This window comes from Macaca thibetana, chromosome 11 (assembly GCF_024542745.1).
Source record: "Macaca thibetana thibetana isolate TM-01 chromosome 11, ASM2454274v1, whole genome shotgun sequence".
NCBI lineage: Eukaryota > Metazoa > Chordata > Mammalia > Primates > Cercopithecidae > Macaca > Macaca thibetana.
The window spans coordinates 75,999,151-76,014,707 of record NC_065588.1 but is presented as its reverse complement, the minus strand read 5'-3'; the positions used below and the strand labels follow the sequence as shown (position 1 = coordinate 76,014,707).

The 15,557-nt window shown below is 35.1% G+C and overlaps 1 protein-coding gene across 10 annotated transcripts in view; it reads left to right on the top strand.

The window, feature by feature from the left end:
- The window catches only part of PPP1R12A (protein phosphatase 1 regulatory subunit 12A), a 162,583-nt gene that overhangs the window by 95,856 nt on the left and 51,170 nt on the right, over positions 1–15,557 (top strand). For all 10 annotated transcript variants that reach the window (XM_050749246.1, XM_050749243.1, XM_050749240.1 and 7 more), the window contains exons 4-5: positions 7,002–7,161; positions 11,049–11,193. In XM_050749246.1, coding sequence (XP_050605203.1) covers positions 7,002–7,161; positions 11,049–11,193 — 305 coding nt within the window. The remainder of the gene's footprint in view (positions 1–7,001; positions 7,162–11,048; positions 11,194–15,557) is intronic.

Here is a 15,557-nt window from a genome sequence, read left to right as displayed (position 1 = left end):
TGTGGGAACTACAATTCAAGATGAGATTTAGTTGGGAACACAGCCAAGTCATATCATTCCACTCCTGGCCCCTTCCAAATCTCACGTCCTCACATTTCAAAACACAATCATGCCTTCCCAACAGTCCCCCATAGTCTTAACTCATTCCAATATTAACCCAAAAGTCCAATCCAAAGTCTCATCCAGGACAAGGCAAGTCCCTTCTGCCTGTGAGCCTGTAAAATCAAAAGCAAGTTAGTTACTTCCTAGATACAGTGGCGGGTACAGGCATTGGGTAAATATACCTGTTCCAAATGGGATAAATTGGCCAAAACAAAGGGGCTATAGGCCCCATGCAAATCCGAAATCCAATAGGGCTGTTATTAAACATTAAAGTTCCAAAATAATCTCCTTTGACTTCATGTCTCACATCCAGGTCATGCTGATACAAGTGGTGGGCTCCCACAGTCTTGGACAGCTCTGCCCCTATAGCTTTGCAGGGTACAGCCCCACTCCTGGCTCCTTTCATGGGCCAGTGTGGAGTGTCTGTGGCTTTTCTAGGCACACAGTGCAAGCTGTCAGTGAATCTATCATTCTGGGGTCTGGAGGATGGTGGCCCTCTTCTCACAGCTGCACTAGGCAGTACCCCCATGGGGACTCTGTGTGGGGGCTCTGACCTCACGTTTCCCTTCCACACTGCCTTAGCAGAAGTTCTCCATGAGGGCTCCGCCTTTTCATCAGACTTCTGCCTGGACATCCAGGCCTTTCCATACATCTTCTGAAATCTAGGCAGAGGTTCCCAAACCTCAATTCTTGACTTCTGCACACCCACAGTCCCAATACCACATGGAAGCCACAAAGGCTTGGGGCTTGCATCCTCTGAAGCAATGGCCTGAACTGTACATTGGCCCCTTTTAGCCAGGGCTGGAGTAGCTGGGACACAGGGCACCAAGTCCCAAGGCTGCACATAGCAAGAGGGCCTTGGACCCAGCCCAGGAAACCATTTTTCCCTCCCAGGCCTCCAGGCCTGTGATGGGAAGGACTGCTGAGAAAGTCTCTGACATGCCCTGGGGACCTTTTCCCCTTTGTCTTGGCAATTAACATTTGGTTCCTTGTTACTTATGCAAATTTCTGCAGCCAACTTGAATTTCTTCCCAGAAAATTGGGTTTTCTTTTCTGTCACGTTATCAGGCTGCAAAGTTTTTCATGCTTTTGTGCTCTGCTTCCTTTTGAACACTTTGCTGCTTAGAAATTTCTTTCATCAGATACCGTAAATTACCTCCCTCAAGTTCAGAGTTCCACAGATCTCTAGGGCAGAAGCAGAATGCCACTAGTCTTTATGCCAAAGCATAACAAGAGTGACCTTTGCCTCAGTTCCCAACAAGTTTCTCATCTCCATCTGAGACCACTTCAGCCTGGACTTCATTGTCCATATCACTATCCGCATTTTTGTCAAAGCCATTCAATAAGTCTCTAGGCAGTTTCAGACTTTCCTACATCTTCCTGTCTTCCTCTGAGCCCTCTAAACTGTTCCAGCCTCTGCCTGTTTACCCAGTTTCAAAATTGCTTCCACATTTTTTTGGGTATCTTTACAACAGTGCCCCACTACCCAGTACCAAATTACTGTATTAGTCCATTCTCATGCTGCTATGAAAAAGTACCTGAGAGTGGGTAATTTATAAAGGAAAGACATCTGACTCACAGTTGCACATGGCTGGGGGTCCTCAGGAAACTCACAATCATAGTGAAAGGGGAAGCACAATCATAGTGGAAGGAGAAGCAAACATGTCCTTCTTCACAAGGCGGCTGGAGAGAGAAGTGCCAAACAGAGGAAAAAGCCCCTTAAACCATGAGATCTCGTGAGAACTCACTCACTATCACAAGACCACTAGCATGGGGGTAACCATCCCCATTATTTAGTTACCTCCCACTGGGTCCTTCCCACCACACGTAGGGCTTATGGGAACTACAATTCGAGATGAGATTTGGGTGGGAACACAGCCAAACCGTATCATTAGTAGTGGTAACATTTCTCAAATTATCCAGGGATGAAAATTGTTATTCAATATTTTTAAGTTTTTTAATCATTCTTTTGGCTTTTCTTATTCTAGTACATTTGGTCAGTAGCTAGTTATGCTTAAGTAAATTGCCTTTGAAAGTAGTAATCATTGAACAGTAGCTGTAATTATTTTCTTTATTTAGCTAGGGACACATTAATTTTTGAATCTGTTAGCTGACTAAATTCCAATCTATTTTTATTTATTTTAATCTAAGATATTTGGCTGTATTTTAATTTAATATTTACTGCTCTTAAATCATAGTGACAAATGTTAGTCTGATCACTTTGTTATACCCAACTTAGTTTTATTATATACTGTTTTCATTGTTTAAAAACGTTGCAGTTATATAGTAGGTGGGTTAGGACTGGTTAAATGCATTATAAGATTTTTTTTCTTTTAAAACAGAAATCAAGAAGAGAGAAGCAGAATCATAGACTTTTCAAACTGATAATGATAATTAACACCTTAGTTCTTATTCCTGATCTAAACACTTTACATGTATTAATTAATTTAGTTTTCAGAACAACCCTATGGGATAGATATTGTCATCATTCTCATCTTACAGATGAAACCAGAGCATAGCATAGATTGTCTTGCCTAAGGTAGTACAGCTAGTAAGTGGTGGATCAGAGATTCAAATCCAGCCAGTCTCGGTTCAGTATCTGTTTTCTTAACCTATCTTACTAATATCCAAAGAAGCTATGGCTTTCTCAGGATCACTAGCTAGTTAGTCAAAGCACTGAAATTAGAAAGCAAGTCTCCTAATACATAGTACAATTAGATTGTTTTTTGTTTCTTCTTCAAGTTTTTGATGAGCTAAGCAGGGTCTACATACTCTAATCAGTAGTATTGCAAAATTTAAGAATAAAAGAAAGGTTTTTCTTTTCTAATTTAATTTTCTTAAGCATAAGGAATTGCCCTTCACGTTAACTTTACACTTGGATTGTTTTTATATATGAATCAGTTACGAGCATGATTTGGAAGCTAAAGAAGGTAATTGTTTTGTCATTAGATAAAGATAGCATGAAATTAGATAAATAGAAAAGAAGTAGTTTTTTTTTTTTAACTTGAAGTTCAAAGGAAACAGAATAGTAAAAGACAATAAAGATCAGGATGTTTAAAACTATAATGAAAGGAGGGATAAAAATAATAAAATGCTACCTGTTTTAAAAGCCAGTAAGAGAATAACACATTAAAAAAGTAAATCTGAGATAAATCACTTAATAGAAAGGTTATTAACGTTAGGCATATCTTAAATGGACTGATTATCTTTTGGTAGGAAATTTTTGATATATGTAAAACTGCTTTACTATAGAAATGGTGGCATTTGGTTTTTATAAAAATTATAATAGGTTCTGTTCATTACATACATAGTTTATACAATTTATTGTTTTCATAAGGTCTGTTTGGAAAATCTTACTGCAAGTTTCTTTCAAATGCAGTAATGAGATATTATAATCTCTAGTTTGAAGATGACTTTTCCTATACTTGTGTTATCTTGGAGTTTTAAAAATATTTCTGAATTATTGTCTGCTTTTTAAAAGCTGAGCTTCAGTTGAGTAATGAGCAATTTAGTTGTCTTGAAAAAAAATGGTAATGTGCTAATAAGCAGGCAGAATAAAGATACAGTTCAGGTAGAGGTAGCTGTCACGACAACACGGACCATGATGTACTTGGGGACCTATGTGGAGGTCTAAATGGTTAGAACACTAGATGATAGTAAGAGAGAAAGACTATAGATGAAGTTAAAAATGCACTGAGACCAAGTCATAAAAGGCTTTGTCTTCTATACTAAAGAGCTTGAGCTTTGTCTTACAGAAGCAGCCACTGACAAATTTTATATAGAGAAATGACATCATATTTTATTTTTTCCGATTCAGCAGTAGATTGGGGGATGAATTAGAAGGGACTAAAGACTGAATGAGTTAAGGGCCAGTAGTAGTAGTCAAAGTGTGAGACATAAGCTATGAACTAGGATAGTGATAGGGGCCATTTAAAAGACAGTCTAGAAGTGGCAACTCAAAATCTGGTAACTAATAGGATGGTGTATTAGTCAGGCTCCTCCATAGAGACAAGTCTGTAGGATGTATGGAAGGGGATTTATTAGGAGCAACTGACACAGAATCACTGCAAAGTCCCACAATAGGTCACCTGCAAAATGAAGAACCAGAGAAGCTGATAATGTGGCTGGCTCAAAGCTAGTAGTGTGTCTTCAGTCCAAGTTCAAAGCCCTAGAAGCTGGGAAACTGACACGGCAGTCCCTGTCAGGCCTGACAACCCCCGCAAGGAGCCACTGGTGCAAGTCCCAGAGTCCAAAAGTTGAAGAACCTGTAGTCTGATATCCAAAAGCAGGAGAGAAAAAGGTATCCTCCTCCTGAAGGGAGAGAAGAGAGCAAGCAGAGAGAGCAAATCCTCCTTTTTCAGCCCATTTCTCCCAGCTGATTGGATTGTTTCTGTGCACATTGAGGATGGGTCTTCCTCTCCCAGGCCACTGACTCCCATGTCAGTCCTCTCTGGAAACACCCTCAAATGCACCCAGAGACAGTGCTTCACCAGCCATCTAGGCATCTCTTGACACAATTAACAATCACAGATGGGGTGAGAGTAAGGTAAAGGGAGAAATTCAGATGACTTTCATGTTGCTAGGTAAGTGAGAGCACTTAGTATAGGAAAACAAGACAGGCAGCAAATAGAACAGTTGGAGAAAAATTAGGTTAAGATTTTAGCATTGCATTTGAGATGCCCATGGCATAATATTTTATTGTTTCCCTAGTTCACTATGCTACAGGCTTAGATATCCAACTGATTACTTGATGTCTCTGATGAGATATTTGTTAGGCATCTTAAACTTCACATTTCTGAAATTGAAGCTTTAATTTTTTCAGTTACTCAGACTGAAAACCTCTGATTGATTCTCAACCTCTCTTTTTCTTCTGTATCCAAACTAATTCAAATTCTCTTAGTATGCCTTGAAAAACCCAGAATTCAACCACTTTACTATCTTCGCTACTACCACCCTTGTTCAAGTTAACATCATTAATTGCCTAGATTATTGCAGTAGCCTCCAAGTGAGTATCTCAATATCTACTCAACTTTTCATCCTAAGTGATCCTTTTAAATTAAGTTAGATCATGGCACCACGCTCACTGTCCTTACTACTCTGTAGAGACCCTGTCCTTCTAAACAGAACATTCCTAGGAGGCTCCCACTTTAGAGCCTACTGATACTTCCCTCTGCCTGGAATGTTCTCCCAGTCATATGGCTGTCACTCACTTTATTTCTTGTTGTAAAGTCATCAAAGAAGCTATTTTTTACCAACCTATATAAAATAACACCCCTTCTCATTACCGTTGCTGTTTCCTTTTCTGGCTTTATTTTTCTTCACAAATGAATCATCTTCTGCCATATAATAAGTTCACGTCTATACCGGTAGCATCTAATGATGTACCTGGCAAAATAGTAGGTGCTCAGTATGTATTAAATGAGTGGATGGATGAATGAAAAATCTTGACCAAACAGTTGTGTACATGGATGTGGATTATAGGAGAATCTTAGCTGAGGAAATGTGTGTGTGTGTTCTTGTTTTATATTTGTTCATTCATTGTTCATTTAGTGAACATTTAGTAATCTCCCTGTACTTTGCTTTTTTTTTTTTTTTTTTAATTTGCTTTTTCTTTCAAGCAAAGTCTCACTCTGTTGCCCAGGCTGGAGTACAGTGGCATGATCTTGGCTCACTGCTTCCTCCATCTCCTGGGCTTTTTTTTTTTTTTTTTTTTTTTGTATTTTTGGTAGAGACGGGATTTCACCATGTTGGCCAGGCTGGTCTTGAACTGCTGGCCTCAAATGATCTGCCCATCTCACCCTTTCAAAGTGCTGGGATTACAAGTGTGAGCCAACGCTCCTGGCTCTGATCTCCCTTTACTTTGTATCAGGTACTCTACCAGACAGTGGGGATGAAAGATAAAAAGACTCATAGACTTGTGGAGTAAGGCAGATTGTAAATGCATTGTGGTGTGGGCTGTTTATTAAATAGCAAGTAGTCGAAGCCATAAGACCACATGAAATCATTCAAGAATTTCAAGAGTATCTTTAATTTTTTTTCCAAGGTGTTGAGCTCTTTGAAGGTAGGAATTAGAGGGTCCTATTCATTTTTGTATTCTTCCCTTTTTTTGTTTGTTTTTTGAGACAGGGTGTTGCTCTCACCCAGGCTGGAGTGCAGTGGCATGATCATGGCTCACTGTGCCTTGACCTCCTGGATCAAGCAATCCTTCCACCTCAGCCTCCCAAGTAGCTGGGATTATAGGTGTGAGCCACCTTGTCTGGCCTCTTTCCACTTTTATCACCTCAACCTAGGGTAGTGCTTAGAGTAAGTGCTTTTAAATGAATGAACATTTATATAACTTACTAAAATTTGGAAAATAATTTTAATGGTATGAAGAATGTACTATGTTGGAAAAGGAAATGAAAGGAGTTTGCTAGAGAAATAATCTATTTTAAAGTACAATATATTTTAGATGAAGACAGGACCTCCAAGTTGAAGCATTCAGTAAACATTTGTACCTGCTAGGCTAGATTTCATAGAACAGATCAAAACAGTAGATAGAAATTTGAAACTTATTCATTATAATTGTTAAAAAAGAATTTTAGCCCAAAGGATGCTTGTATCTTAGGAAATGTTCAAATTTTAAAAAACAAGAATAATCAGAAAGGAAAAATAGATCAAAATAGTATTGTGGAGCAAAAAAATAATAATAATAATAAGTAGAGAAAGTTAATAAAATGTCTACAATATCCCACATTTTTTAGTTTAACCAACTTGTTATAAGCAGCCAATTTTAAAAATACATATATACTTTCACTTTTAATTTTATTTAAACTTGACATGTTTTGGACAATTTTATTTCCCAACATGGAACAGTTTTTATTAAGCAAAAATAAAAGCAATTATTTTCATTTTATCAGGGGTTGATATAGAAGCAGCTCGAAAGGAAGAAGAACGGATCATGCTTAGAGATGCCAGGCAGTGGCTAAATAGTGGTCATATAAATGATGTCCGGCATGCAAAATCTGGAGGTACAGCACTCCACGTTGCAGCTGCTAAAGGCTATACGGAAGTTTTAAAGTAAGTACTGTTTTTTACAGAGTTGTTTTTCTACTTTAGTTTGTCTTCTTTATTCATTGGTCCTTTTCTTAAAATACCTGCAAATGTTATTTTGAAGCAATATAAAAGAGTTCTTTAATGCCTGTTTTCAGGAAGAAAAAGAACAACTACTTTGAATATGATTGCTTTTGTTCTAAAATTCTTTCAACTCTCTAGTTTTGATTATTACTATTTTTTTTATCAGTTGTGATTTTCCAGTAAGTTGAATTTAAGCATCACTCAACTATTATCTGTTACCTTTTGGCCTAGTAAATCACTACAGAGAGTCATTTTGAGGTTCCAGATTGATAACTGGTTCATGAGTCTAAGAACAATGTCCTGTGAACATGCCATCAATTTTGAAAGCTTCATTCCTGCAGAATATTTATTTACATGTAATTTATCTTAAATACAGTTTCCTTTTTTACTACATGAACACTGGAACTTAGTACTATTAGCACACTATAAAATACTAAGCCATAAGCAACTTTGATTCTATAAGGCTGTATATTGTTTAGCAAATTTGCTTGGAACAAAGCTTCATGTCGCAATAATATTTTTACTTCTGCCGTACAAATGTTGGCAGCTATATGAAGAAAATTATTCAGTGTATTATTCAATATATGAAATTATTCTTATATTTATGTGAAAGGAAGACCAGCTCTTAGCAAAATCTACAGCACCTTTTATTAATATATTGATTCTAATTCACTTGAACTTCTAATATCAGTCTTTCTTAGTCCCACTCATTACTAAAAGCAGTAAAGAATATATGAGTCACCTTTCCCAAGTTTCCTCCTCTTGGGTGACAGGCTCAGGCAGTTTTCCCACCTCAGCCTCTCTCGTAGCTGGGACTACAAGCATGTGCCACTATGCCCACTTAGTTTTCATATTTTTTGTAGAGACAAGGTTCCACCATGTTGCCCAGGCTGGTCTTGAACTCCTGGGCTCAAGTGATCTGCCTGCCTCAGCCTCTCAAAGTGTTGGGATTACAGACGTGAGCCATCACTGCCCAGCCTCCTCTTTTCAATCTCTATTCAACTTCAATAATTTAGGCCTTTTTCCTAAGAATACTATGGCATTGTTGCCTTTTAATTAGTTTTCTTGTCCACCTGTTTCTCTGTAATCGAAAACTTTCGAGTTGCCAACAGCATTTTTTTTTTTTGAGAATAGAAAGTATTAAAGAGGATTACATAAAGGTAAGAATTGTTTCTTAAAGCAATTGTTTCTGTAGACGTATATATGAGTACTGGGTTATATTGCAAAATAGGTTTCTGGACGGCTTGCAAATGATCTTTGTAGTTAGGTTATCCAAGGTCCCCAAATCCTTTATTAGTTCTTAGTGGGGATCAGGATAAATTTTAAACTCCTCAACTTAGCGTGTAGATTCTTCATTATCTGGCCACCGTCTTCCCTTTTAAGCTAAGCTACCATCATTGCCCCAAAGTATGAATTGTGCCAGTTATATATATCTATTGAAGTTCTTTCATGATGTCTTTAAAGCCTTCCCTTGTTTCTGTCTAGATGCTTTTATTCACCATCTCTTCAACTTGGAGGCAAATTCTGCTCAATCCTTTGAATCAGTTAAAGGCCTTTAAGCATATGAAAAAAAATGATCAACTTCATTCATAATTAAGTGCAAATAAAGCTACAGTGAGTTACACTTTCACATCTGTCAGTGGCAAAGATCAAAACATTTGACATCCTGTTGGCAGGGTGTAGGAAAAGGCACTCTCACTAGTAGAAATGACAATTGAGCAAATTCAATCAAAGTAACAGTTGTTCTTTAGTTCCCTGATTCTACCTCTAGGAATTTGTTTTTTACAGATATTGCCACTCACATAGGAAGTAAGAAAATCTGCTAGCAGCATTGTTTATAATAGGAATAAGAGAATGGTTTAATAAATTATGGTATATGCTTTCACTGGCATATTCTGCATTAAAACAAGAATGAGAAATCTCCTTACATATTGTTATAGAAAGAACACTAGGATATATTACGAAATGTCAAAATCAAGGATCCAAGTATGTATCATTTGTATTTATTGTAAAAAAAAATTAAAATTGTATTTGCTTATATATGCATGAAATCATTCTGTAAGGATCCAATAAAAATTAATAGTATGGTTATTTTGAGGAAGGGCAAACTAGTCGGCTAAAGGTCAGCAGTGAGAGAGTGATGTCCCTATGTATCCTTTTATTCTTCTTTTTTTAAAACTTTGTGAACATATTACTTATGAAAGTTAATTAAAACAAATACCAAATAAAAATCAGTAGAAAAGATCTGTTTCAAATGCGACCTTCTTCACATTTTCTCTCCCTCCCAAACACACACAACTCCTTTCAATTTGATTTTGATGCTTTTCAGTTTTGTACTCCCATTGCATGTCTATTCACAGAACCTATCCATGACAGTTGGTTGTTGTTTCGCGTCCATTAAAAGCTCCTTGAATATAGATACTGTCTTTTTTTTCATGTTGAAAAAATTTATCTACCTCTTTTTTCTCGCCACACAGACTTCTAAGTACTTAAAAATGTTGCTTAGCATATTTAACATTATTATAGTTCATATTTCCTAATGAGGAGCAGCATTTTTCTCTTATATTCCAGTATTGTTTCTGCCTCTATTAATAAGGTTTCTGGTAATATATGTCAGTAGAGATATTTCTTTGGACTTAGATCTTTCAGCTTTTCTTTAGATCATGGCTCTTAAATGTTGGTCTGCAGGCAAGTGACAGGCAATGATAAGAGATTCATATGGGGAACTTATTAAGAATATAGATTAGCAGGGCCCATCTCTCCATATGCTGATTAATTGAGTAGTACTGGGGTGAGCTGGGGAATCTATTTTTAAAAAACAAGCCCTTAAGATGGTTCCGTTATGGAAGCAGGGTTAGAAACACCTGTATTAGATATTGTTAGGAAATACCAGATTTGTTCTTAAATAAATGAAAGGGGATTATACATTAGCTGTCACTACCACCTCCTGTAGGTAAAAAGAAAGTCCTTCTCAAGCTCAACATCTTGGAAAGTAAGGTAAAGGTTAACTAGATTTCATGAATTGTATTTAGTGTTCGTTTGCCTGTTTGTGTGGGGCTATGCTATGTGCAGTTTATAGACCCATCTTTGCTCTCTGTGAGCTTAATGTCTAAATAAAATAAAGGTTGCTGTCAATATGTAGTTAGAAGGGCATACTAACATAATTTATGCAACTCTTTGCATTGTATTAAAATGTGTTTCTGTTTTAGCTTGTTGATGATTGGAGTATCTGCTTTCTACTGCTCAGAATAATAGATCCAACTCCTTGGAATATGTTTTTTGCTTTGTTTTGTTCTTAAAAGATTGTCATTTTCCTTTGAAAATTTTCAGCTCCTGAATTTCAAGGCAACAGAAACATTACAAAACAAGTTTCTTTGATTCCAGTATATTCTTAGAACACATTTAGCCCGAGATTATACATTATTTGGAAACCTGAAGATGATAGTTCCCACAATAAATCAGTTTTACATACAAAGTGATTAATCAGTTTTTGATTTTACATTGAAAAATTATGGGCTTTTCTGTGAAAATTTAACTTACAAGTCATATTAACAAGAATTAATCAGTGTCACACCAAACCATAAGACTTAGAGTCATTAGGAATTAATTAAAACTGCATTATTATGGCAATGACTCAAGATCCTCTTTTTCCGAGTTTTTTCTGAGAAATACTTTGTATTTGCCATAGTTAATTCATTGAGGGGGAAGGATGTGAATTCTGAAAAGAAATTAATTGAAAATTGTAGTTAAATTGTATGGTAGAAAGCTTTTGATCATGATCATTTATTTCTAGATTTTAATGATTGTCTAATTCACTGTAATTTCTTTAGACTTTTAATACAGGCAGGCTATGATGTTAATATTAAAGACTATGATGGCTGGACACCTCTTCATGCTGCAGCTCATTGGGGTAAAGAAGAAGCATGTCGAATTTTAGTGGACAATCTATGTGATATGGAGATGGTCAACAAAGTGGTAGGCCTTTTAAAAGTATTTTAATATTTTAACTTTTAGAAATACAGTTTTATAAACTATATTTAGAAATATAATCTCAAAAGGTTATAAGGATTACCTTATATAATTATATTTTTATCAACTGCATAAAACTTTTTTTAGCCAACTGACTTACTAATTAATGGTTTAAGTCTTTTCAGCTACCATATGAGGTAGTTCTGGCCTTGTGCTGCAAAGAAAGAAGTATTACTCTTTCAGTAGTCAGATTGCCATACATGTAGAGTAGATTTGGATACTTGCATTGATACTATGTTCTTAGGAGTTCAGAAGCTTAGAAAATGTTGCATTCTTATGTGAATGTTTTCTGCCTCCCCTTTGAGTTGGAACACATGTAGAAGTGTGGTTCTAATTCTTTAGCTGATGGTCTTTTAGCTTGCTTATAGAGTTCTCTAAGTGACATGAATAATGAGGTCTTACAGCAGGTAATGACAGTAAACACTATAAAGTTTTATGCTGAAGGGGATCATTGAGATGCAACATCATCTAGTCTTCTAGTTTTGTAGATGAGAAAGTAGTTCTGTTGAGTGAGGTAAATTATATACTTAATACCACAATTAGGTAGAAGGAGGGAGGGAGATAATGTCATACAAGTGTTTTTCACGAAATCATGAAAAGATTCAGGTTATCAAGTTTCTTGTTAAACTAGACTTCTCCACTCCTTTGTAGATACTATCAGTCAATAACTAGTCACCAGTATTCCTGCTAGTCACTTCCCACTCTGTGTTGGTAGATAATAAGTATCATGGAGAACTCAAAACATGTCTCCTCTAGTGAGTTTAATTACCTTTCCATAGAATGTTCCTTATATATTGCATTTCGTAGGAAAATATCATAGGTTATGTAGCAGAGAGTCATAAAATGATCTCATCTTTATTCAAAATAGGACCATCTAATTCTTTTGCTGTTTTTGGAGTAGAGTTCTAAATAACTTACTTTCATTAACTGATTTAAATATATATTTTATATAAGAAATGTGCAGGCATGAAAATCATAGGAATTGGTAGAAGTCTTAAGGAAAGTAAAAAAATTTGGGAGAATGATTGGTTTATACTTATATACAAATACAAAAATCTTTGGGTTGAATTTTTAGTTAAAACTTTCAATAGTTTACTTTCTCTATTGTTTTGTAATCAGCATTAGAAGACAAATAAATATTGATACTATTTAAGTAAAAGGCCAGCTAATTTTAGCTTTGCAAGTCATGTTACCTCTCTTTTCATGTAGAAATTCCCCTTCAGAATTTTTTTCTGAAAAGATTAGCGGATACCTGTTAGCCTCTGAACTCTGGTCTGCATTCTTCTCTCCCAAACAGTGACTTTTTACCACATGTCCATTCATATGGGGAGTGCTGATAATTGGTTCATTTAGTAACAGTAGCCTCCGGATAAGAACTAGATGAGAGAAGCTTATTAATTGAAATGGTTTCCAAAAAGGATCATTTCACTTACAAGTTTAAACATGGTGTGTTTCCCCTACTGAATCAGTATTCTAGTGAAACATAGACAATATAGAGTATGTATGAGAAAAATTATTTTATTTGCATCTGGCCAACAATTATCTATTTCCTGTGCCATACAGATCATAATTTTGCTATCAGAGAAGGAGTGCATATAAAATTATTGTGCCTTGTATCCTTTTTAAAAAAATTAATAGCAGCTCCTCTGTCACTCTAAATTTTATTTACTCTCATCTGTCATTTGATATTTCAGTAGATCTTTATGTGATCTTAAAAGAATTGTGAGCCAGGCCTTGTGGTGTGCGCCTGTAATCCCAGCTATGTGGGAGGCTGAGGTAGAAGGATCGCTTGAGTACAGAAGTTCAGGGCTGCAGTGAGTCCATAATTGTGCCACTGCACAGCAGTGGGCAACAGAAGGAGACCCTGCTAAAAAAAAAACAAACAAACAAAGACACAATTGTGCCTCATATTTACATAAAATTTAAAGATTTTCAGCCTTTTTTACACATATGCAATTCTTTTAACAACCCTGTGAAATTAAGGGTTTTTTGGATTCAGGAACATGATCAGAAAAGTCAAGTAATTTTCCTAAAGCCCTGATAATTGTTTTTTCTTTTTATTCTGCTAAGCTCCTCTATAACTTCTTTTCGTTTTAGTTTCCTCATCTTTTATTTTTCAAGATACTATTAAGCTGTAAAAATATAAATTTTAATAAAAATATTATTTTTCTTTTAAAAGTCAAGACTTTAAAGACTGCTTTTTATAATGAGGAGCTACATAATGTCTATGGCATTCTAAAGGAGTTTGTGCCATAAATATATCCAAACACAAGGCTTTTTTTTTTCATTTGAGAAGTTCTATTTTACGACTTTGATTTTTAAAAGTTTAATCATAACTTTGCATGTATGAATTAGACTGTTTTTATTGTCTACATTTTAAAATGTCATACATCATGTTCAATCAAAATAAATTACTTTGTCTTAATTATGTAAGCCTGCCTATATGAATTTATATTGTCATTTGATACCTTCCTTAGTACTTACAGATTGAAGGTTATTACTAAATTGTTTTAAAAAATGATATTAAAGATGTGCACCTAAGGTACTACCAGAGTTTAGATGAATTCTTCAGTAATAGAAAACACTATTTGGGAAAATGATGTATAATATAGTAAGTGTAGCAAATCATATAGAAAATCTGAAACCCTTCCTAAAAATATTTAGAGATTTCAGTCTCATTTCTTTAAATTATTTGCAAACTGTAATACATATTTACTGTCATTTTAATTCATTATTATAGATTATGTGATACAGACCTTAAATATAAAGGTTATTTGCTTTCTTAGTTTATTAAAATAATTGCTTTACTAGAATGTATCTAAATATTGTTCTTTATTGACTAGAATGCTTTTCTGGTTGGAATTCTCTTACTGAATACAATGGCTAGCAAACAAGTTTTTAGATTAATATAACTGTCATTATAAAGATTTAAATGAATGACAAAGCTATTTCTGCTATTAATGGACACAAGGATGTTTTTACCCTAATTCCATCTGCATTTATTTTTATTTTTGATAAAGGCAAAATGACACACTAGAGTAGTAGAGACCTAAATTGTATTCCCACTTTCTCTTAATGATCTGTATGACCTTGGGCAAATACCATGCACTCAGACTGAGTTTCTTCATCTGTACAGTGAGAATCATTCTAATACTTGTCCCAGCTACATTATTCATTGTTGTGAAGATGAAGAGGTTGTACCTAAAAAAACAATTTGGTTAGAATAAGTGAGTAAAGAAAAATGAAGAAACTGTGAAGTTAGACTTACAATGTCTCCAGTGTGTTTGTGACTCTTAATAGATGTATTGGACTCATTTTTTTTAAGCAGTTATTTTTAAGATAGTTCTCTTGATAGAGTTCTTACGTTCTCATAGCTCAGCATTGTGTCCTCATTTGTTGCCTGGTTGCTTTGAGTGGCACTGCTTATATACTATAATGTGTTTATACTCTATCAGTGAAGCACAGCCTTATAGTAGTTAAGAACCAAATAATGTTTATAACTTCACGAGTGTTAGCTTTATAACTGTGCTACAGATTGTTTAAAGAGCATGTTTAAGTTGCTGAGTTAAGTTGATGAGGGTGCTTTTTTTGAAAGTAGAAATTCTTATAGCCCACGTTTTACTCTAGTTTTTATTCTGTATCAGCTGCTGTTTGCAAAGTAGACTCATTTATCAAGGGAGAGAGTGAAAATAAAGGTTAGTAGCGTGATCCAATTTCTTACTCTTAAAGAGGAGAGTTCCTTGGTTATTAAAGTGACCCCATTGCATTTAACTGCTACAAAAATTTAATTACAGTTCAGACATTTCAAGGTGGGATAGTTCATTCATGAGAAGGGTTGGTAACGCTTAATATGATATTTAAAAATAAGTCAGTGAATTATTTCCACATAACATAATCTTAAACACGGTTTACATTAAATGTATAGCATTATTAACATTTTAGAACTGATTATATAAAGCATATGATATAGCAAAACTAGAATTAACATGTATTTCTAATTTAAAGGGCACCTTAAGTTTTGAGCCAGTTATTTGATTTCAGAACTATTTATTCTTCAGGAATTTAAATCTTGGCTTCTATTTCCCAAGATTGAAATGGGAGGAAAGTTTATTAAAACTAAAACTTTTTATCTTGGACTGAGTGGGAAAGGATAGATTGTCTCTTAAATTCCTACTGGAAAGACTTTCTAGCAAGAAAAGGCAAGTATGATAAGTATTTTTGAATCTTGTAAATTTATATACATACTCACCTATTTTGAAAAAGCAGTATTTTATATACTTTTAAGATATACTTCATAGGGCTGAGCACAG